Source organism: Eumetopias jubatus, unplaced genomic scaffold (assembly GCF_037043125.1).
Source record: "Eumetopias jubatus isolate StellerSeaLion01/CBP00866 unplaced genomic scaffold, mEumJub1_p1.0 scaffold_4, whole genome shotgun sequence".
Taxonomy (NCBI): Eukaryota; Metazoa; Chordata; class Mammalia; order Carnivora; family Otariidae; genus Eumetopias; species Eumetopias jubatus.
The window spans coordinates 149106133-149130423 of NW_028274810.1; the positions used below are offsets into that span (position 1 = coordinate 149106133).

At 38.0% G+C, this 24291-nt stretch overlaps 1 protein-coding gene across 1 annotated transcript in view; it reads left to right on the plus strand.

Annotated features, from left to right (window-relative positions):
- The first annotated feature begins 226 nt into the window (after positions 1–226).
- The window catches only part of VIRMA (vir like m6A methyltransferase associated), a 61330-nt gene continuing 37265 nt past the window's right edge, over positions 227–24291 (plus strand). Inside the window, exons 1-8 of the mRNA XM_028110490.2 lie at positions 227–354; positions 9171–9286; positions 13390–13476; positions 14563–14611; positions 16326–16494; positions 19457–19579; positions 20194–20466; positions 23109–24249. Of these exons, the coding sequence (XP_027966291.1) occupies positions 292–354; positions 9171–9286; positions 13390–13476; positions 14563–14611; positions 16326–16494; positions 19457–19579; positions 20194–20466; positions 23109–24249 (2021 nt within the window). The 5' untranslated portion in view covers positions 227–291. The remainder of the gene's footprint in view (positions 355–9170; positions 9287–13389; positions 13477–14562; positions 14612–16325; positions 16495–19456; positions 19580–20193; positions 20467–23108; positions 24250–24291) is intronic.

The window sequence follows — 24291 nt, forward strand, 5'->3', positions numbered from 1 at the left end:
TCGTGGCTCTACAACCCGGTAGAAGGACGGGGTTTGGACCACTGGCGACGCCGTAGTCCCCTCCTTTTCTCCCCTCCGCCGGGCTCTCTGCTCCCGGGGCGCCCTCCGCCGCGCTGGAGAAGGCGGGGTCGGAGACTTCCAGCAGCACCACTCTTCCGGATAGGCCCAGGCTTGCGGCGCCAGAGCTCTGGTCACCGGAAGTGCTGCGGTCTCTCCCTCTCCTGAGCCGCTGTCGCCGAGGTTGGAGCGCTGCCCCGGAAGTCCTCCCCCTGTGCCCCGCCCGCGGCGAACATGGCGGTAGACTCGGCGATGGAGCTGCTATTTTTAGATACTTTTAAACACCCTAGCGCTGAGGTAAGGTTTCGCGACTTGATTCCGACCCTGCTTCTCGACTTGAGGACCCTTACAAAAGGTCATTAGGCATGCCTCGACTTTTCCTCCTGCCGATTGCCGCTTTAACTCCTCACATACACAGCCCCCTCCCCCCAGCTTGGGTGTGGGCAACCACGTCTGAGGGAGGGCGGCGGTAGCCCCTTCATTTCCCTGCTTTCCGTTAGTTCCCCTTGTCTTTGGTCGATTTGGCTGCTCAGCTTGCCTTGCCCCTTTGTTGTTTTGCTGTTGTTCCTGTCAGCTTTGGGTGTTGAGAAGGATCATGGTTCTCAGGTTTACCTCAAGTGGTGTTTGGGAGGGGTCTTGGACGGCTTGAGTTTGACAGTATAGGTGACTGAGCAGGTCGCGCAGACTTCGTGGTTCCTGAATCCCGCCTCCTAGGTCTCCTTCCTTACAGGAGCTGTGCTGCCCAGATGTGACACTCATTTGGTTTAGGATTGCGGCGTTCTCCAGTTTCCCCTGAAACTTTAATCCTTATCTCTTGGAAAGATTTCACACGGTAGGGCATGAAATAACACGGAACGTCCTTTGCGTGGGGAGTACTTGCGAAGAAAGAATTGAGAGAATTGTAATCAAACTGTACGGCGTAGTTGCACTGTCGTTTTTGAGGGGCTCGGGTGGGGGTCTTGTGGAGGAATCGTTCTGTCATAACTTGAGCGCCCTTGGACGTATGACTGGCCCTGTGATAATTAAATTGAATATAGCTGGCTAACTAAAGGTTCCCGAAAGCTGGCAACAAGGAACTTTAACGAAGTCCATAGAATAAAACAACCCAGAACTCACACGTCTCTTTCAATGTAAACTTAATTTAGAGAACTCTTCTTTCCTCTGAGTTAGTGATGATAGTGAGTAGTGGTTGTATCTTAATGCTTTGTTTGGCAAAATAAAAAGTTGACAACTTTGATCTTCTAATTGTTTCAACGAATGTAAAAATAAAAACTTTGGAAACTTCAGCATGTCTTACAAACAATGAATGAATTTGTGGTCTCATTTCTTGTGGTTCAGTTAGCTGTGCTTGTTCAACGACCGTACTTCTCTGTACTTCCAGCTAGGCTTTAGAAAACTCATGGTTCAGAACAGACCTGTCATGTGTACAGTAATAGACAACAATTAAAAATGAAAGAAGCATATGATAAGTTAGTGGCATTCTAGTTTAGGAAAATCAGCATTCATTCACTTATATATTTAAGAATCTAGTGTTTCTTCATTCATTCTTAGACAAATATTGAGGACCAGGAGAGGATAGGACCAATTTGGGCAGTGATTGAGGGAGGCTTAGTAGAGATCACATTTGAACTGAGCCTTTGAAGGAAGGCTAAGGCCTTGTGGGGGATATGGAACATTGAGTTGTTTGTTCCCAAGGAGTTTATAACTAAGTATTGGAGGTTAGGTCCACAAAATTATAATTCAAGTTAGAATGCGATAAGTACGTAAAGAAGCAGTGGGAATCCCTTGGGGTTTACCATCTTTCTCTCCCTCTCTCTCTCTTTTTTTAAAAAGTAAGCTCTACACCCAATGTGGGGCTGAGATCGAGAGTTGCATGCTCTACCGGCTGAGCCAGCCAGGCGCCCCAGGGTTTATCATCTTTATTCCATAGTGCCGATTTGTGTCTGACATCATTAGGACCCCAGTCAATATTTATTTAGCTTCCTTAGGTGCTACCAATAAAGGCTATGTGATTTCAGGGGAGGGAGAAATGACTCTTCATTTGAGAATATCAGGTAAGACTTCCAGGCAGTTGACATGTGAACTTGGTCTTTGGTAGAAGAGGAAATGTTCCACAGCTGTAGATAAAAAAGCAGGGACTCCTGGAGTAGTCAGTCCTCTGTAGAGAATGCCAGAAATCCTAGTATGAAGTGGCTGCTGAAGGGCAGTCTGAAGCCAGATCATGGAATTCCTTGAATGCTCAGCAAAGGAGTATAGACTTGGGGCGCCTGGGTGGCTCAGTCGTTAAGCATCTGCCTTCGGCTCAGGTGCTGATCCCAGGGCCCTGGGATCGAGCCCGGCATCATAGGGCTCCCTGCTCCGCGGGAAGCCTGCTTCTCCCTCTCCCACTGCCCCTGCTTGTGTTCCCTCTCTCGCTGTGTCTCTCTCTGTCAAATAAATAAATAAAATCTTTTTTTTTTTAAAAAAGGAGTATGGACTTTATTTTGTAGGAAGTGGGTAGTTTTTTGAGCAGGCAAATTAATTGATTAGTAAAATACATTAAATCGATTAATTGATCAGTAATACCTAAAATGGTTCAGAAAAATTAGAGGTAGCAAATCAAGAAGAAAAAGTGAGATGTAGTGAAAGTTCCAGGTTACAGGTAGGCAGTAATCATTGCCAGCATTTATTGAATGCTTATTTTGTGCAAGATGCAGTGCTTTGGTAATTTAAATATATTATCTCTAATTACCTTTCAGTAATTTTGAAAGATTCTTATCCCCAATTTATAGATAAGGAGACTTGAGTGTGAGAGGTTAGGTGACTTTCCTAAAGTGGCATAGCTGGATTAAGGCATTCCAATGCGTATTTCCTGGCTCTAAAGCAATGTCATACTGTGTCTCAGTGGGACTAAGTAGGAGGGGATAGGCACGAGATAAATTTTGGACGTAGAATGGACAGCATGGCAACTGATGCGTGAGGGAGAAAGTAGTTAAAAAGGATAGAGTTCTAGTTACAGAGACTAGAGAACTGGTGGGACCGTTGATAGAAATAGAAAAGTCTGGAATTGTGGGTGTTGGGAACAAGATAATTTTAGTCTTTGATGTGTTCAGTGGTACACCAGAGAGATTTGCTCAGTAGGAAGTTGGGAATCTGTTTTAACAATTACTTATGAAAAATACTTTTGAAGGTGAGCTACAGTCTAGGAGGGGCAATACAAAGAAGAAAACAAACAATTCCCAAATCCATTGCCCTTGCTTTCAAAGGAGTTTGTAATCTGGCGAAGATACTTATTTACATTTCCCAAGAGGAACACTGAAAGGGGTTTTAGTAGTTCTAAATGAATTACAAATTGTGTTTGTGGTTTTTATGTCACTTTTTAAAAAATAAATTATTTTAGTAAATTTTAATTTCATTATAGAAAAATGAGAAAGTACAGAAAAGCAAAGGCTTTCATAGTCTCACCTTTCTTAGTCCTAGCTATGATTAACAGCTTTTTAAATTTTTTTTCCAAATCCTCTAGTAGATACATATATGCTTAAATGTATACACCATCACCCACATTAGCATACTTATACTGTATTACTCTTTTGTGGTTTATTTTCTCACATAACAATGTGTCGTGCATCTTTATAGACCAAGAGTTATGCTTACATAACATTTTAAAAGTATACTTTATTTTAAAACATTATTTTATTATGACAAAGTAACATGTATGAGGTACAAATTCAAAAGGTACAGAAGGGTATACAATAAAAAGTATGGTTTTTTCTTATTCCTGTCCTCTAGCCATCCTGTTTCTTTCCCTAAATATTCTATATAATACCATTTTTTGGGATGCATAATATTTCTTTGAGTGGTAGTGCTGTTATTTATATATTCTCATACATTTAGGTTTCTAACGTTTTACAGTGATGTGTTTATTTTTTTATTTCTATTTTTATTTTTTTAAGTAGTTTCTATGCCCAGCATGGAGCCCAGTGTGGGGCTTGAACTCATGACCCTGAAATCAAGACCTGAGCTGAGGTCAGGAATCGGACATTTAACTCACTGAGCCACCCAGGCACCCCGATGCATCTTTAATTATTTATTACTTTCTAGAGTGGAATTGCTGGGTTAAAATATAGTCTTAACAAGAGTGATTGATGCTAGAAATTCCTACTTCATTTTATTTTATTTTTTTAGGGGGGGTGGGCGTGGAGGGCAGAGGGAAAGGGGTAAAGAGAATATTTATTTATTTATTTATTTATCTGGAGAGGGAGAGAGAGAATCCCAAGTAGGCTCCACACTCAGTGCAGAGCCTGACCTGGGGCTAGACCCCATGACCCTGAGATCATGACCTGAGCTGATACCGAGTCAGGCACTAAACACACTGAGCCACCCAGGCACCCCAGTCCAAAGAAACCACTTTGGAACGCATCTGAATAAAAATGATAATGGAAGCGGTAGGAATAGATGAGATAGCCTTAGCCTACCTTTAAGGAGAGTATAAAAAGAGAAGAGAAAATATTTTCAGGGATAGAAGAGTGAGGTGGGGGAGACAGCTATACTGTGACACACAGGAACTCTTTCTGAAGGTAAATGTGGGTCAGAGTCCTGGAATTTGACCAATTTATTCTTCACGTTCCTGTTACCTCCATAATCATAAATCTCTCATGATTTCCCATTGCCAACCTGTGTTCTTAGGTTTATATACTCCTCTAGATATCTTTTTTAATTTTATTTTTTTAAGATTTTATTTATTTGTCAGAAAGAGAGGGAGAGAGAGTGCACAAGCACGGGGAGCGGCAGGCAGAGGGAGAAGCAGGCTCCCTGCTGAGCAAGGAGCCTGATGTGGGACTCAGTCCCAGAACCCTGGGATCATGACCTGAGCCTAAGGCAGACGTTTAACTGACTGAGCCACCCAGGTGTCCTGATATCTTTTTTTTTTTAAGATTTTATTTATTTGAGAGAGAGTGAGCACGCACACGAGCTGGGGGAGGGGCAGAGGGAGAAGAAGAGGGAGAAGCAGACTCCCTGCTGATCTAGGAGCCCGATGTGGGGTTTGACGTGAGGCTCAATCCCAGAACCCTGAGATCATGACCTGAGCCGAAGTCAGGCACTTAACTGACTGAACCACACAGGTGCCCCTATACTCCTTGAGATATCTTAAGCTCCTACTTCACTGTAATATTTTTAACTTTCTGAAAACAATTCAGTCAGCTTTTATTAAGCACTTATTAAAAGTCATTCATTAAATGAATATGCTAGGCACTATGAACGTAACAGTAAACTGAGACTTGGTTCTTGTCTTCTTGAAATACCACTCCAGTGGGAGAAAGAAAAGCGATTACAATTTAGTTTGATATGAGGCTTTTGATTCACCGGGAGAGGCACCTGTTTAGACTTGCCCTGGCACAGCTTTTAAGAGAAAGTTGACCTTTAAAAGGAAGTGGGACAGAGGAGTGTGGGAGCAGATATATTAGCATGAAGGTGAGAAAGAGCATGGTATGTTGGGGCTATAAATTTGGAGTGATAAGAAGAGACTGTATTTGTTTATTAGTCAAGGAATTTGGCCTGGGGACATTAAGGAACAGGGGAATGATACATTTACCTTCTGGAAGGACCAGACTGCAATAGGAGAATGGGTTGGAGGGGGGCAAGAAAGAAGCACAAAACCAGGATTCCTATTGTAATCCAGATTAGTGTGCATAGTGTCTAGAACTAGAGAAGTGACAGCAATAATGGAGAGAAATACAGATTTTTTTTTTTTTTAGATTTTATTTATTTGAGAGAGAGAATGAGATAGAGCATGAGAGGGGGGGAAGTTCAGAGGGAGAAGCAGACTCCCTGCTGAGCAGGGAGCCCGATGAGGGACTCGATCCCAAGACTCCAGGATCATGACCTGAGGCGAAGGCAGTCTCTTAACCAACTGAGCCACCCAGGCGCTCCCACAGATTTTTTTTTTTTAAGATTTTATTTATTTGAGAGAGAGAGCACAAGCGGGCGGGGGGAGGGGCATATGGAGAGGGAGGAGCAGACTCCATGCCTGAGCAGGGAGCCCGATGTGGGGTTTGATCCCATGACCTGAGCCGAAGGCAGTTGCTTAACCCACTGAGCCACCCAGGTGCCCTGAAATACACAGGTTTTTAAAGATTTTAAAGAGAGAGCAGAGTGTTTGAGAACGTGAGTGAGGGGGTAGGGGCAGAGGGAGAGGGAGAAGCAGGCTCTCTGCTGAGCAGGGAGCCTGATGGAGGACTTGATCCCAAGACTCTTGGGATCATAACCTGAGCCGAAGGCAGATGCTTAACCGAATGAGCCACCCAAGCGCTCCGAGAAATACACAGATTTGAGAGCTATTTAGAGGTTTAATCAATAGGACTTGATGTTTAAATGAATGATACAGGTGAGAGAATGAGAAAGAAGCAAAGGGTGATAACGGTTTCTCTCTTGGCCATCATGTGGATGGTGTTATTATCACTGATACAGAAGATTTCAGTTTTGGCTTGTTGAGTTTGTGGTGCCAGAAGGACACTGAAGTGGAGGTATCTGGTTGGCAATTGGTTATAGTGGTCTGGGGCTTGGGAGAGAGGTCCTAAATGGTGATTTAGATTTGGAGTTGACCTATGGCAGTAGATAAAAATTTTATTTCTTGGGGCGCCTGGGTGGCTCAGTTGGTTAAGCGTCTGCCTTGGGCTCAGGTTGTGATCTCAGGGTCCTGAGATCGGGTTGCCTGTTCAGCAGGGAGTCTGCTTCTCCCTCTCCCTCTGCCTGCTGCAACCCCCCACCCCGCCCGCTTGTGCTCTCTCTCTGTCAAATAAATAAAATCTTAAAATTTTTTCTTGGAATTTTATTGATTGTATTTAGCTACTCTGCCCTACTTCCCTCTCTCCCCCATTTTGCCCTCTAGCCACGGTGAACTATGCTTATAGTTTCTTGAACCTTCCAAGGTCTTGTTTGCATTCCTTATGTGAATGTTTCTCCCTTTGCTTGGAAAGTTGTTTCCTCTCCTCCTTTTCCACGAATTCTTGTTTTCCTTTAAGACTTATTTAGCTCAGGTGCTACTTCTTTTGGGAAATCTTTCCTGATACTCCTCTATTCCTCCCCACAATTTTTTGCCCACAACCTGAGTTAGGTAAGTACCCCTTTGACTTTGTACAGTATCCTGTGTGAGTCTGTATCATAGCAATATGTCTACCACAACAGATGGTCTCTTCCTTAATGGCTGAAGTCATGTCTTTGTCTCGGTGTCCTTGGGACCTGGCATTCCTTGGAACATAATAGACATTTAATAAATGTTTAGAAATAAACATTGAGGGGCACCTGGGTGGCTCAGTCATTAAGCGTCTGCCTTCAGCTCAGGTCATGATCCCAGGGTCCTGGGATCGAGCCCCGCATCGAGCTCCCTGCTCGGTAGAAGCCTGCTTCTCCCTCTCCCACTCCCCCTGCTTGTGTTCCCTCTCTTGCTGTGTCTTTCTCTGTCAAATAAATAAAATCTTTAAAAAAAAAAGAAAGAAAGAAACATTGAATAAAAGGGGTAGCAACTTATGCAGAAACTCTTCTGCTTACAAACAAAATAGATTTTGAAAGGCTGTTCATAAAACCTTAAGTTCATTTTTTTTTTTTAGGTCCACAGCATTTACACCCTAACTACTGATACTATTAATTAATCAGTATAGGGCAGGGTAGAGGAGGATACAGTTAATGAACTTTGTTCTAAGTTTCCTTTGTACATATATTTTTTATTTTTATTTTTAATTTTTTTAAAGATTTTATTTATTTATTTGACAGAGAGAGACACAGCGAGAGAGGGAACACAAGCAGGGGGAATGGGAGAGGGAGAAGCAGGCTTCCTGCTGAGCAGGGAGCCCGATGTGGGGCTTGATCCCAGGACCCTGGGATCATGACCTGAGCCAAAGGCAGACGCTTAATGACTGAGCCACCCAGGCGCCCCTGTACATACATTTTTTAAAGATTTTATTTATTTGCCAGAGAGAAAGAGAGCAAGAGCGAGAGAGTGCTCAAGCGGGGGGAAAAGCAGGCTCTCTGCTGAGCAAGGAGCCTGATGCGGGACTTGATCCCAGGACCCTGGGATTATGACCGGAGCCGAAGGCAACCGCTTAACCGCCTGCCACCCAGGTATCCCTCCTTTGTATGTATTAATGAGAATTTATAACATGTAAGCAAGGGAGCTTCTATATAGTACAGTTTATAAGTAGAGAAGTTCCTTAGAGGGGCACCTGGGTGGCTCAGTCGGTTAAGCGTCCAACTCTTGGCTTCAGCTCAGGTCATGATCACTGAGTCATGAGATCAAGCCCCACGTTGCTCTGTGCTCAGCACGGAGTCTGTTTGAGGTTCTCCCTCTCCCTCTGCTCCTCCACTCGCTTATGCATGCGCGCGCTCTCTCTCAAATAAATAAATAAATAAAATCTTTAAAAAAAAGAAGTTCCTTACAGGAAGGAAACATAGCACCAAAGTTTGAGACAAAATGCTAATTTCTTTTGTGTAAATCTGTTACAGTATTTGTGGAATATCTACAGTATATTTGTAATAATTAGTATACAAGTTCAGCTGCTGTCAAAAAAGTCATAGATCCTTAGTCTCTTCTCTATAATTCAGAAAGTCAAAAATGGCAGAAAAATTCATTTGGCTATGCAGTCTGATTTGAACTGACATGGTAGTTATAATCTTTATTTAGTGTGAATGTTTATACATGTAGTTTCAGAAATAATGGTTTGATTACAAGGTACTGCCCCAGAAGCAGTGGGTGTTAAGCAATACACAGTATTTGTATTATATTACCTTTTCTAAAACCACAGTAAGTTAGTATTGTGAAAGGCATCTCTCACAGTGAGGGATTGTGGGTCTGTATTGGCCTAAGCAGAACATCAGCAGAGAGGCAGATATGCTGCAGAGAGGCAAATATGCTGCAGAAAATGTTCATACACACATGGAGAGATTTAATTAGTACATTTTATCATCAGCTATTTTCAAAACAATGATTTCTACAGTATTATAAATAATATAACACTTTTAATGATACGGAGTTTAAGAAAATTTGTGACATTCTGAAAGAAAGAAATTGAAGACGAATAAATTTTGAACAGTGTTTTGCTTACAGTATGTCCTTCTCCTTCCCTTTTTTTTTTTTAAAGCAAAGTTCTCATATAGATGTAGTTCGTTTTCCATGTGTGGTTTATATCAATGAAGTCCGAGTCATACCCCCAGGAGTAAGAGCCCATAGCAGTCTGCCAGATAATAGAGCATACGGGTAAGTCAACTTTCTTTTTAAAAGTGTTTGTGACTATAAAGGTTGTCTTAGACATACTCTTAAATATAAAAATTTAAGGTAATCTTTTGGAAGTAAAAACGAAAAAACAAAAACACAAAAACCCTAAAACTTTATTCAGTTATGGTTATGTTATGTTGCATTGTAATTGACTATAGGCTTTCTATATAATCCATGTATCATAAATCTGAAAAGAGCAATTTTTTGATCTAAGTACTAGATGAAATTTTTTTCTTCATTTATTTTTTAATTGGTGAAATAGGTTTATATTTCTAAAATATTCTAGGGTGGGACAATCTAGTAGATGAAGGCTTTTTTTTTTAAGATGAATTATTTTTAACCTGTTTTTTTCCTTGAAAATAAATAAGAATTAGTCTGAATATTTAGAAATATGTCTTTTATATTATTTTATAATACCAGTTTTCTGACTTAGTGATTTTCTTAGCCTGATACATGTGTCTTTTTTATAAATTTTAGCTTCACATTATCCTTTAGTTGTAATTAGCAAATAGTTGTTTGATGCTTTCTCTTTCTTAGGCTCTGTGGGAATAAGCAAAATATAAGACATGGTCTCGATGTGGTGTTGATAACTTTAACAGCTGACCTAAAACAGAGGAATTTGATCTTTGTTGTAACATGAATAATCATTATCATTTTAATTACATGAATTGGAAGTATAAGCCAAATTTTGGTTGTGGAAGCATGAATATATATAACACATTTATTTATGTGAGTTTTTAGCTTATAGTCTCAATACCACATTTCATTATGTGCATGCTGTGATGGCTTAACTTCTCTTCCTTGTAAGAGTTAAACCAGCTACTTAGTAGTCAGTGTTATGGTACAGATTCAAAGTTAAGGGCTCATTTCTTCATAATTATGAAATGTAGTTGGTTATTTGTAGAAATAGATATAAAATCTTCAAAAGTTTTCAAGTCATTCAAAAGTAAAACAAATACAAAACAAGAATGTTTAATGATTATAATGAGAAATCATAATTTATTTCATATCTTTTTTTCCATGTTTAAGGAAATTAAAACATGTTTTCCTAAATTTTCTTCCTATTTTTTCCTTTAAAGGAGATGTGTGTAGAATGGGAAAGATGGAAGAATGATAGAGTATCTAACAGTCTTCTGTAATTGTAACAGACTGTCAAGGAAGGTCTGTTATCTATTGCTACCTAACAGATTACAGCAAAATTGGCATTTACCAAAACAGTAAACATTTATTATTTCACACTATTTCTGAGGGTCAAGAAACCAGAAGTGGCTTAGTTGGCTCAAGTTCTCCCTGATGTTATAGTCAAGATATAGGCCAGGGCTGTAGTCTCAGATTTGACTGGGGCTGGAGAATTTGCTTAGAAGCTCACTCACATGGGGGTTCTTGTCAGGAGACTTCAGTTCCTTGCCAGGAGACCCTCGCTATGGGGCTGCTCGTGTCAAAACATGGATTCCTACAGAGCCAGTGATCCAAGAGTGAGAGAGCATGCTTATAACTTAATATCAGAAATGGCATACTGTCATTTTTACCCTATTCTGTTGATTACATATTCTGCTGGTACAGTGTGGGAGGGAACTACACAAAGGTGTCAGAAATGAGGGGTCTTTGGGGGCTATCTTGGACACTGGCTGGCACAGCGGGCAAAATGGATTTCTGTCATTGGCTGCAATTGGTAGGAGTATTGTTACATATTCTATCCTCTTATCTCTTACCTGTTTCTTAGCTGGGGGTGAATGGCAGTTCATGTTTTAATAATTCCAAATATGAAATTATCAGGAACAACTTTATACGTGATTAATATGTTATAGAACAGTAAAATGAAGTATTAATACAGTCATGCAAATGTAAGATGTCGGGAAGTAATGTTAGAGATCAAGTAATATTTGTGCAGCATACTTTACAGTAGTGTTTTTCTCATTATAAAACTCAGAAATGTATAGGTAAAATTAAAATCCCTTTACTTCCTTCATCCTGAGAAAATCCTTACATTTGATGCTTGTGTTATTTAATGTTTATGTGTGTTTGTATATTTTGTTATTTTTTGTAAATGTGGTATCTTATGTGAGGTTAGGTTTGAGTCAACAAGTTTTAAGATGAAAGTCTAGTGCAGTCAAATTACCACTGATTATTTTATTTTTATTTTTAAAAAAGATTTTCTTTTTTTGTTAGAGAGAGAGAGAGCACAAGCAGGGAGAAAGGCAGGCAGAGAGAGAAGCAGGCTCCTTGTTGAGCAAGGAACCTGACGCGGGACTTGATTTCAAGACCCTGGAATCATGACCTGAGCTGAAGGCAGACAACTGACTGAGCCACCCAGGCGTCTCACCATTGATTCTTTAAATCACTTTTCAGTGACTAGCACCTGAGTCTTTGGGGCCTCAAAAGTAGAGGATTTGCATTTGAGCCCTTTTTCCTTTCCTTGAGGTATTGAAGGTCAGGGTCTAGTTTGAAGAAGGATAGGAGGGAAAGACTAGAGATGTTGAGCACATATATAGTTGAATTTGGGTAAGGTAAAGGTATGCTACTCTGACCCAACTGTATACTATGTTGTGTATTTCTTTATTTTACTTAACATTATATCAGGACTACTTTCACATCATTAAGTATTATTTGAAAATATGATTTCTAATGGTTGCATAATCTAATGAATGACTGTACAGTAGTCCCCCCTTATCCACCGTTTCACTTTCCGGGTTTCAGTTACCTGCGGTCAACCGCAGTCCAGAAGCAGATGATCCTCCTTCTGACAGATCGTCAGAAGGTCAGTAGTAGCCCAACGCTAAGTCACAATGCCTGTGTCACTCACCTCACTTCATCTCATCACATAGACATTTTATCATCTCATCTCACAAGAAGAGTGAGTTCAGTACAATAAGATATTTTGAGAGAGACCACATTCATATAACTTTTATTATGGTATATTATAATTGTTATATTTTATTATTAGTTGTTGTTAATCTCTTACTGTGTCTAATTATAAATTGGAGGTGTATATATGTAGATATATATATATATATAGGAAAAAACACAGTATATATAGGGTTCAGTACAATCCATGGTTTCAGGCATCCATTGGGGTCTTGGAACGTATCCCCTGTGGATAACGGGGTACTACTGTACTGTAATTTATTTGGCTAGTTTCCTATGTGGGGATCATAAGGTGTTTTTTATTTTTCAAATTACAAGTGAGAGTATGATGAGCATCCTCTTGAAAAAAATTTTTGTATAACAGTGTTTCCATAGAAACACTTCTTAGAAAAAAGTATTTCTGGATCAGATGGTGTGAACATTTTCTCATTCTCCTGAATTTTATTGCCATATTGCCTTTCAGAACGATTGCACCTGTTTTTACTTCAATCTGTGCATGAGGGAACCTGTTTGATATACTCGGGGCATTACACTTTTTCCGTTTGGATTTTTTGTAAATAAAAAGTATGTGGTATTTAAAATCAAGGTTTTCAGTTGACTCTAAGGAATTTCAGCCAAGGGTGAAATATATATCAAGTAAGATTTCATTCTAACACAAATTAAATAGGTTTTACTCTTAACTATATAAATCTACAAAAGAATCAAAATATTTATGCAAATTGTTGCTATACAAATAGGGATTTAGGCTTTAAGTCACAATTTAGGGCTCTGATGCTATAATCTTGTATTAATGTTGGTTAGGTTGAAATCAAATTGTAATTATATAACTTGAAGTTAGTTAACTCCTCATTCTTTATGCTAATGGAAGGGAATCATGCTATAAAGAATTATAAAATTAGATGTCACAATTAATTAGCATTTGCCTTTATAATACATTAAGATTTAAAAATATTTACGTGTATTAGAATGGTCCAAGTAGCAGGCTAAAGATACTTGATTATTAAAATTTCACTTTCAGTAATACTCAAAGTGAAGTTGCCTTCTTGAGAATTGGATATGATTAAAATTATGGAAAATATTACAATTAACTATATATTTTTATTTAAATCTTAAGATATAATTCTAGAATTGCTTTTAAATTTGTACTTACTTTGTCTTTTGTTTTAATTTAGGAACTGATTATTGCACAGGCTGACGTTTCAACTTTGTTTCATTCACAGGGAGACCTCTCCACACACATTTCAATTAGACTTATTCTTTAACAATGTAAGCAAACCAAGTGCCCCAGTTTTCGATAGGTTGGGAAGGTATGTACCTACTAGGTAATTTCACCTGAAACTCAGGAATTAGTAGGCAAACCTTTTTATTCTTTAGATAGAAGAAAAAGGATTTATTTGACCAGTTGGCATTATTAAAGAAATATCAAGCTCCTAAGAAGATGCTGAGTTATTATAAAATAAAATTTTAAATGTATGAAACATTAGCCATCTTTTGTTTGCTTTTTATTGGTGTATACATTTCTTATACATATCAAATGATTTGATAATAACCTAATTTGGAAAAGATTGCTTTTTAATTTCTTTAAAAGAACTGTGTAAACATATTGAGAGCTAATAATTTGTGTCTTTTACATCACACTGCTACATAATTTAAAATTCCATAGTCATATTTTGTAAAGTGAGAATTTTGTTAATAGAAACCCCCATGTTGGATTATCTAATACATGCTTGTATGTAGATAGTTGTTTTGATATCTGCAAACTAATTGACCATTAAATGAGTTTACTTAGAACTCATTTATAAAATAAAAAATTTAAAGGTGGCTTAAAAATAGAAAAATTTCTATCCCTGTCCATGAATTAACAGTTTTTTAGATTTTACTTGTTTAATTGATCCTTCATTCAGTTATTATTAACTTATATTGATAATTTAACTTTTTAAAAAAAAAGAAGGGAACCTAAATAATCTGAAGCAGCTAATTTTTAATCTTATAGAATGTTTTTCTTATGTTAGTACCTACTTGATAAAAATAGGTACTTTTCTCTGTTTGGTCCCATTATACATTTTTGGAAGGCTATAATGCAATGGTTCTCTACTTTGGCTGTATATTGGAATTACCTGGGTTGCATTTTTTTTTTTTTTTTAAAGCTGGGATGCTTTAAAAAAAAAATACTGATACCTGTGCCCATCCCAGACCAGTTAAATCAGAATCTCTGGGGAGTTTGTTTTACACTTGATAACTTTTTGGGGAGAGTAAATTAAAACTAAACTTTGTGGTTTATTAAAACAATCTAGCATTTGGTTTTATTAAAACATAAAAGTTTAGAAAGACTTCTTCATGAACTGTGATGTTCAGTGTTTGAGCCTGTATATTTATTCCTCCTCTTTTGGCAGCCTGGAATATGATGAGAACACTTCTATCATCTTTAGACCCAACTCAAAGGTAATTGCAGAAGTCAGTTTTCATCTTGTTCCTACTGTTTGTTTTCACTTGAAAGTTTTGATCTAAATAAACCAGTGATGCAGAATATCAGCCTATTTGGTTCTAGTGATGCAGGATAACATCATTTCTTGTCTGATTCCTCTTGTGTCTAGAAGCTATTTTAAAATGGAGCAAAGACAATGTAATGTCATTGTCTACCCATAAAGCTCTTTCTTCCTCTAATTCTAATGTGAGTCAGGAAGAGGCCAGCGTTTGTGCTTTCCCCTCTTTTCTTTAGGTGAGCAAGTTCAGAAGATGACAGGAGGTAAATTGTTATTAGATACCACTGTGGCTTAGGTTTCTTAACAAATACATATTTTATATCTCTTCTTTTTCATATCAAAAGTATGTCTTATTTCTTGATATACAAAATGCCATTCTGGAAGCATCTAGAAGAGCTAAATCATGCACAATCAGAAATGTAAAAATCACTGTGATCTGATATGGGACTATTTAGCCTATTTGTTTTTTTGGTGGGGAGGTGGGTATTTAATTCTCTACATTCTGTTTAGACTAAAAATTATCTTATCTCTTTATTTGTCTTCCAGTGGGGCTTCTGTTTAAAATCTGTTGATCCCTGGACATAGTCTTTGAGCCTTTCTTCTGGCCCCTAGTTTCCCTTTACTGGAGTTTGCTAGAGTTAGCAAGGAAAATAATAATTTCTTTCTTCCTTATCATGCCTTTAGAAGGGGCTGTATTAGTACTTATTACTTTATCTTTACTCAACATGGTAGAGTGGAAAAAACTCAGAAGTCAGGAGCTTTGGTTTCTAGTTCAGGTTCTTCTACTGACACTCTGATTTTCTTACCTGTGGATGATACTCACTCTGGCTACCTCTCATAGTTATTATGAAAATATGGCAATTAATGTAGATAAGTATTGAAAAACAAAAGAAAATACTGAGGATTGATGGCATTGATAAAGTCTTTGATCTTTTTAAGAGAAAATTTCTTTGCAAAAACACTTTGTTTAATACTTCTGGTTACCCTTGTTTTTTTGTTTTTTTTTAAGGTTTTATTTATTTATTTGACAGAGATACAGCGAGAGAAGGAACACAAGCAGGGGGAGTCAGAGAGGGAGAAGCAGGCTTCCTGCTGAGCAGGGAGCCCTACACGGGGCTCAATCCCAGGACCCTGGGATCATAATCTGAGCCGAAGGCAGACACTTAACGACTGAGCCACCCAGGCACCCCTTACCCTTAGTTTTTAAGTACAGTGCAGGTATATAAAATATACCTGCATGTATGAGTTGAGCATGTAAAAACAATGCTATACAATTTTGTGGACTTTATAATTCTTCAGACTGGGCACAGTTTGTGCTTTTGTGCACTTCCATGACCTATTTAACTATTGGGATTTAATTTATTAATTGGCAGTAACTCCCACTTAATTTTGTTCTCATTTCTATTCTCTTGATTGGGAATCTGGTTATGCTTTTTGAACAGAGTTGACATAAGGTATCAGACGGGAGATTTAGTCTTGAGACAGGTTTAGGTATGGCAATTCTGGAGGGCCATATAAAAGCTATGCCTCTGGGTAGATTTCCACCAGTATTGACCTTTGCAGTTTCTGCGTACTTTTAAAGACTTCAGTTTAACCACAAAGTAATTTGATATCAGTTTACTTTTGGCATATTAAAACATTAACTTGAAAGATATTTTCCCCAAACAAATTAGGTGAATACCGATGGTTTGGTGTTAAGAGGCTGGTATAATTGTCTGACACTGGCAATATATGGATCAGTGGATAGAGTGATAAGTCATGACAGAGACTCTCCACCTCCACCACCTCCACCTCCACCTCCTCCCCAGCCACAGCCAAGTTTGAAAAGGAATCCAAAACATGGTGAGAATTTTAAATTTGTCTTTGTCAGTGACACTTAACGTTTATTATAGTAGGAAAAGGTAATTCAAATAGCTCTTTCACCCTTTGAATCTTTCTTAAAACTTGTGAAGATATCATTGTCAGTCTTGCAGTTCTTTCCTATAGGAGTTTCTTTTTAAAGAAGAAGATAGCAGGAGGGGAAGAATGAAGGGGCGTAAGTCGGAGGGGGAGATGAACCATGAGAGACGATGGACTCTGAAAAACAAACTGAGGTTTCTAGAGGGGAGGGGGTTGGGGGGATGGGTTAGCCTGGTGATGGGTATTAAAGACAGCACATTCTGCGTGGAGCACTGGGTGTTATGCACAAACAATGAACCATGGAGCACTACATCAAAAACTAATGATGTATGGTGATTAACATAACAAAAAATTTAAAAAAAGAGTTTCTTTTTATGTTGAAGTGGTTATATTTTATTTTCTTCCTTTAGTTTCCTAGAATGCTGTTTGAATTGACCTGAGGTTTTTTTATTTAAAATATGTAAATGTAATCCAGTGGTTACTCATGGTTTAATATCAAAAGTATCTCCAAAGGAATTGAGGAATAGGCAGTAAATTCGGTATATATTCTTAGAATACTCATGTTAATTTTTTTTTTTTTCAGGAGTGCTTTTCAGATTTGGTTAGATGTCTAAATGCAGATTTTTCCCCATTTTTGAGAACCTTTTGCTCATTAACTGGAGACAAGAAAAATAAGAACTCTATTAAATTTCAGTGGCTTTCCTTCTATAAGGCAGGCAGCTGGACTCCTGTTTCCCAGGATCTCTTCTCCTTATTCCAGTATTATTCACTGGAATAAGGAGTGAACATTTAATGAGCCAATAAAATGACCTCCTCTTAAGCATGATAAGTAAATAATAATAAATAAATAGTAAATAATAGTGTGATGTGAACTCTTTGTCTCTGATAGTCACATACTGTATTTTCATCTCTTCTTTTTTAAAGATTTATTTATTTTAGAGAGGGGAGAGGGGCAGAGAGAGGGAGAAGGAATCCTTTTTTTTTAAATTTAAGTTCAGTTAATTAATATATATTATTGGTTTTTGAGGTAGAGGTCAGTGATTCATCAGTCTTCTATAATACCCAGTGTTCATTGCATCATGTGCCCTCCTTAATGTCTGTCACCCAGTTACCCCATTCCCCTACCTCTCTCCCCTCCAGCAACCCTCAGTTTGTTCCCTATGATTAAGAGTCTCTTATGGTTTGTCTCAGAGGGAGAAAGACTCTAAAGCAGACTGCCCCGAGCATGGAGCCCCTTGCAGGGCTCGATCCCATGACTCTGAGATTAGGACCTGAGCCCAAACTGAGTCGGATGCTCAACTGACTTCGCCACCCAGGCACCCTTTTCATCTCTTTTCTTAAATCTTACCTGTTCAGTAAAGTTAATCTTTCACTTTTGTTTTTTAAAGACTTATCCAGTTATTTTAGAGAGAAAGAGAGAGAGTGAGAGTATGGGGTGGAGGGTGGCGTGGGGAGAGGGGCAAAGGGAGAGGGAGAGAGAATCCCGAGCAAACTCCCTGCTGAGCATGTGGCTTGTTCTCACGACCCATAAGATCATGACCTGAGGAAACCAATTGACTGAGCCACCCAGATGCCCCATCACTTTTCTTTTTCTTTTAATCCTTCAGTTTTCTGTGCTCATTTGTCTTTTTAACCAGACTTTGAACTCCCTGTGGACTGAGAGTATGTTTTACTTGCATTTGTATTTCTAGTCTTATCATTATCACATCTAGTCTTAATCACAGTGCCTAACATATATAGTGGCTACTCAGAATTTTTGTTTAATTTACTGACTTGTTTTAAAATTGACACTTGTGCTCATACATTTTCTGTATATGAATGTATGTTTTTAGTTTTTTTTTTTAAGATTTTATTTTATTTATTTGACAGAGAGAATGTGAGAGAGGGAACACAAGCAGAGGGAGTGGGAGAGGGAGAAGCAGGCTTCCCACTGAGCAGGGAGCCCGATGTAGAGGTTTGACCCCAGTACCCTGGGATCATGACCTGAGCTGAAGGCAGACACTTAATGACTGAGCCACCCAGGCGCCCCTGTTTTCTTTTTTATTCTGAAATAATTATAATCCATAAGAGGTTGTGAAGAACTGCATGAAGAAGTCCTGTGCACTCTTTCCCCAGGTTCCCCCAATGATAACCACTTTTACAACTGTAAAACAAAATTCTCTATAGAGCTTGTTCAGATTTCACCAATTGTACATGCACTTGTGTGTGTGTGTGTGTATGTGTAGCTGTATGTAGCTTTATGTTATGTATAGCCTTTCATAACTACCACTACAGTCAAGACACTTGACTGTACCATCAAGTTATTCTGGTATTATTCTTTAATAGCTACATGCATGCTACCCATCCCTAACCTTTGGCAGCCACTAATCTGTTCTCCAACTCTATAATTTTGTTACTTCATGAGTATTACATAGATGGAATCATGCAGTAGGTATCTTTTTGAGATTGGCCTTTTCCAATCAGTATCATTTCTTTGAAGTTCATCCACTTTGTTGTGTGTATCAATAGTTCATTCTTTTTAATTGCTGAATAATATATTAGTATGGATATATCATAGTTTATTTAGCTGTTCAACCACTGAAGGACACTTAAGTAGTTTCCAGTTTTTGACTTTTGCAAATAAGGCTGTTATGAACAGCTTTTTGTGTACATTTTCCTGAGGAAAGTTAAGTCTTCATTTCTCTGGGATAATGCCCAAGAATATATTTTAGTATGTGGGAAGTCAGAAATTCTAACTTCTTTAATATAAATTAATTAGTAAAATTTGTTAGATGTTGGGAAGGAAAAGCTTATCAATAAATTCTGTAGATGAAAAACTCAAATGATTAACAGCATTTTTGTCATGCATTCATTTCACTTTATTTTAATAATTTGGAAGTTCTTTTTCTGTCTCTACTAAAACTAGCTGATGGGGAGAAAGAAGATCAGTTTAATGGAAGCCCTCCAAGACCACAGCCAAGGGGACCAAGAACTCCTCCAGGACCACCTCCACCTGATGATGATGAAGATGATCCCATACCTCTGCCAGGTATGAATAAAATCGGTCCCCCCCACCTTGATTAATGTTATAGTGCTTTTTGATTAAAGGAAGAAAAGTAGATGTAGGTAATCGATCTTAATGAATGCCCCCCACCCTTTTCCTGTGCAGTATTTCCTTTTGTTTTTCTGTTGGCAGGTGAACTTGTTTAAAAAAAAATCAGTTCATTCATTTGAAGCTGTATCAACATTGCTTTGAAAATAAAGTGTTGAAAAAAAAAAAAAAGAAAATGTTGTAGTGTTATATACAGAAGAGTACTAGTTAAAAATAAGCAGTATGTATTGGAAGAGATAATAACCTGTGTACTTAATAGCTGAAAAGAAAAGGATTAGTTTCTGGTTTAGAACATAAAACAGTGTACTTTATTAATTGTCACTGTATAAAATTATGCAGTGTGCTGCATAGAACACTGCAAGAACTTCATGCAGTTCTTCATAAAAAATTATGCAATATTTTTAAAAGCAGGTAATTCTACCCCTTTTTTTAAAGGGGTATTTATGAGCTAAATTATCCAAAATGGCATTAAGTAGCTACAGTATCCTGTCTGCTACCTCATGTTATTTAAACCATTAAAAGATTCTGTCTCTTAAATCTCCATTTTTCAGTGTCTGGTGATAAGGAAGAGGATGCTTCTCATAGAGAAGATTACTTCGAACCCATTTCTCCTGATCGGAATTCTGTCCCCCAGGAAGGGCAGTATTCTGACGAAGGAGAAGTAGAAGAAGAACAGCAGGAAGAAGGAGAAGATGATGAAGATGATGTGGATGTGGAGGAAGAAGAGGATGAAGATGAGGACGATCGCCATACAGTAGACAGTATCCCTGAGGAAGAAGAGGAAGAGGAAGAGGAAGAAGGAGAAGAGGATGAAGAAGGTGAAGGTGGGTTATACTTATTAGGACTTTTTGGTTTTAAGTACTAGGAACTAACTTGCTGTAGCTTTGAGCGATGCAAGAGAATTTAGAGCAAAGATAAATGGCTTTCAGGAAACTCAAAGGATAGAATGTAGCTGGGCCTCAAGACTTGACTAGAACTGGGATTCCATTTTTTGTTTGCTTTATGTTTTTACTTTATTTTCTGTCAGCTAGCTGATTATTGTTTCTCTGTTCACCCCACAGGTTTAATCTCCTCTTTTTAACCAACCAGTCTAAACTACCTGGCTGTTTCTCTCAGTCTTATTTGCATTTTCCTGGGAGAAGGATTGTTTGGCTTGCTAAAATATCAGTTGCCCCTTGGTACCATCAGTTTTGGCTAGGGAAGCAAGATCATGTAGCAAATACCTGATGATTAGAGATTTGACAGGCTGCTTTCAGAGTAAGGAGTGGTGTTGTAAGCTGGATGGAATTCCTAAAGATGTCTGCCCCCTAGATATTTTAGCAAAATGCTACATTTTTAGAAATTCAGGGGAAAAGAATAGCAACTATACAGAGTTATATGACAGCGTTATGCAGTCCTTTGATTAGGCTTCATTTTTCCTTTGAAAGTAAAAAGTGAGAGATATTCAAGCTAATTGACTCTTAATTTGTCCAAGAAATAGCATGTAATGTTAAAGCATTTATGTAAAATGACAGATAAACTGCCTTGTTTTTTCCTAAAATAGTGAAGGTGAAGATGATTCTACATGAAAGTAGATTTTGGTATCACAGGGGCCCTTTTACAGAATAGAAATAGGTTATTGAGAGATACTTTTTTAGCTTTCCCTACTCTCTGGTTAGCAAATAATCCTTTTTATATTTTGTATTTGACTGACAAATAGTAGTTAGATTTCAGGCAGGCTGTTTTCTTAATCATTTTTGTAGAAAAGGTGAGAGAAAGAGGCTGGTTAATTTGGTTTTTAATAGAAGATAATCTGGCTTATCCCAGAGTCATGCCTCTATAAGCCCTTATCGTTTGAGATATGATGAGTATATGGCTAAGATTAACTTGTTTTTAGCAAAAGAATGTCAAAAGATGGCTGATGCTGGAGGAATACTCTAGAAACATTTCCTTTTCTTACATAGACTGTTATTACTCATGCCAATTTTCCCACAGCCAGGCAAGAGCAGTATTAAAAAGTAAAACCAGGTTTTCTCTCTATAATCTTTTTTTTTTTTTTTTAATTAGAGGAGAAAGTTGCACATGTATAATGTTAAGAAAGCTTTGTTTTGGCCCAGCTGAGTATTTTAAGTGAACAACTTTTCCATAAAAATGAAATACAGACTTAAGAAAGTGTGTGATAGGTAAATGAAGAGAAATAAAAATTCAGGAATATGAAATAATGTTAAGAAAGAACTTAAGGGGCGCCTGGGTGGCTCAGTCGTTAAGCGTCTGCCTTTAGCTCAAGTCATGATCCCAGGGTCCTGGGATCAAGCCCCGCATCGGGCTCCTGCTTCACGGGAAGCCTGCTTCTCCCTCTCCCTCTGCCCCTGCTTGTGTTCCCTCTCTTGCTGTGTCTCTCTCTGTCAAATAAATAAAATCTTTAAAAAAAAAAGAAAGAAAGAACTTAAAATGTTTTCAGTGAAAATATTTGTTTTAGTTTTGTGATTATGGCATTATTAGTTAAATTTAATAATCTTTCCCGTCAATTTTTTTCCCATCTTAAAAATACTTAAAAATGCTCTCTCATGAGGGCAAGGTTAACTTCTTCCCTTTTGAGAGAGTTTTTTTTTTTTTTTTTAAAGATTTTATTTATGGGGGCACCTGGGTGGCTCAGGTGGTTGGGCGTCTGCCTTTGGCTCAGGTTGTGATCTCGGTGTCCTAGGATTGAGCCCCACATCGGGCTCCTGGCTCAGCAGGGAGCCTGCTTCTCCCTCTCCCTCTGCTTCTCCCCCTGCTCATGCTCTCTCTCTGTATCTCTGTCTCAAATGAATAAATAAAAAATCTTAAAAAAAAAAGATTTTATTTATTTGAGAGAGACAGCGAGAGAAAGCACGAGTGGGGAAGAGGGAGAAGCGGGCTCCCTGCTAGCAGGGAGCCTAATGAGGGGCTCAATCCCGGGACCCTGGGATCATGACCTGAGCCGAAGGCAGTTTGCTGAATGGACTGAGCCACCCAGGTGCCCCAGAGAGGTATTTTTGTTACTTTATGACATTTCTAATTTTATTTCTGTGAGGAAAAGATATCTGTAGCAGAGTTAGTTGTAAATTTGAACAGATAGAGGACTTTGCTTATGAAGTTTCTCATTAATTATTCTATTAGAAATTATAAAATTATACATCTATAAAATATATAGAAATTCTATTAGAAATTATAAAATTCTATTAGAAATTATACAGTGAAATTCATTATTCTATTAGAAATTATAAAATCATAAAATTAGAAGAATAAAAATTAGAAATTATAAAATAAAAATTAGAAAAAATTTATTAAATTATAAAATGTAATTGTTGATAAGATGTTGGGGCAGAAGTTAATTTTGTTTAAAAAACATGAATTCTTACTTTTTTTGCCATGCTACTAAATAAAATAGATTTTTGATTAGCTAAATTTTTTGCATTAAACAACAGTGATGTAATATTTAAATATTATTCAAACTGATTTTCAGGGGATGATGGTTATGAACAAATTTCCAGTGATGAAGATGGAATTGCTGACTTGGAACGTGAAACCTTTAAGTATCCGAACTTTGATGTTGAATACACTCCTGAAGACTTAGCTTCAGTTCCTCCTATGACATATGATCCATATGACAGGGAGCTTGTACCACTCTTATACTTCAGCTGTCCGTACAAGACTACTTTTGAAATTGAAATCAGTAGAATGAAGGATCAAGGTCCAGATAAAGAAAATTCAGGGGCAGTAGAAGCTTCAGTGAAGTTAACTGAACTCTTAGATTTGTATCGGGAAGATAGAGGTGCAAAATGGGTAACAGCTTTAGAAGAAATTCCAAGTTTAATAATAAAAGGATTAAGTTATTTGCAGTTGAAAAACACAAAACAAGACTCTCTTGGCCAGTTGGTAGACTGGACCACGCAAGCTTTAAGTTTACAAGTAGCTCTTCGCCAGCCCATTGCCTTAAATGTCCGACAACTCAAAGCTGGGACCAAATTAGTGTCCTCACTAGCAGAATGTGGGGCTCAAGGTGTCATGGGATTGCTACAAGCAGGAGTAATCAATGGATTATTTGAGCTCCTGTTTGCTGATCATGTCTCATCTTCCCTTAAATTAAATGCTTTTAAAGCTTTGGACAGTGTCATTAGTATGACAGAAGGAATGGAAGCTTTTTTAAGAGGTAGGCAGAATGAAAAAAGTGGCTATCAAAAACTTCTGGAGCTCATACTTTTAGATCAGACTGTGAGAGTTGTGACTGCTGGTTCGGCTATTCTTCAGAAGTGTCATTTCTATGAAATCTTGTCAGAGATTAAAAGACTTGGTGACCATTTAGCAGAGAAGACTTCATCTGTTCCTAACCACAGTGAACCTGATCATGACACAGATACTGGACTTGAGAGAACAAACCCAGAATATGAAAATGAGGTAGAGGCTTCAATGGATATGGATCTTTTGGAATCCTCAAATATAAGTGAAGGGGAAATAGAAAAGCTTATTAACCTCCTAGAAGAAGTTTTCCATTTAATGGAAACTGCACCTCATACAATGATCCAGCCGCCTGTTAAGTCTTTCCCAACAATGGCACGTATTACTGGACCTCCAGAAAGGGATGATCCATACCCTGTTCTCTTTAGGTAAGACATTTTTGGTTTGGGAAAATATATTTCACAGATTAC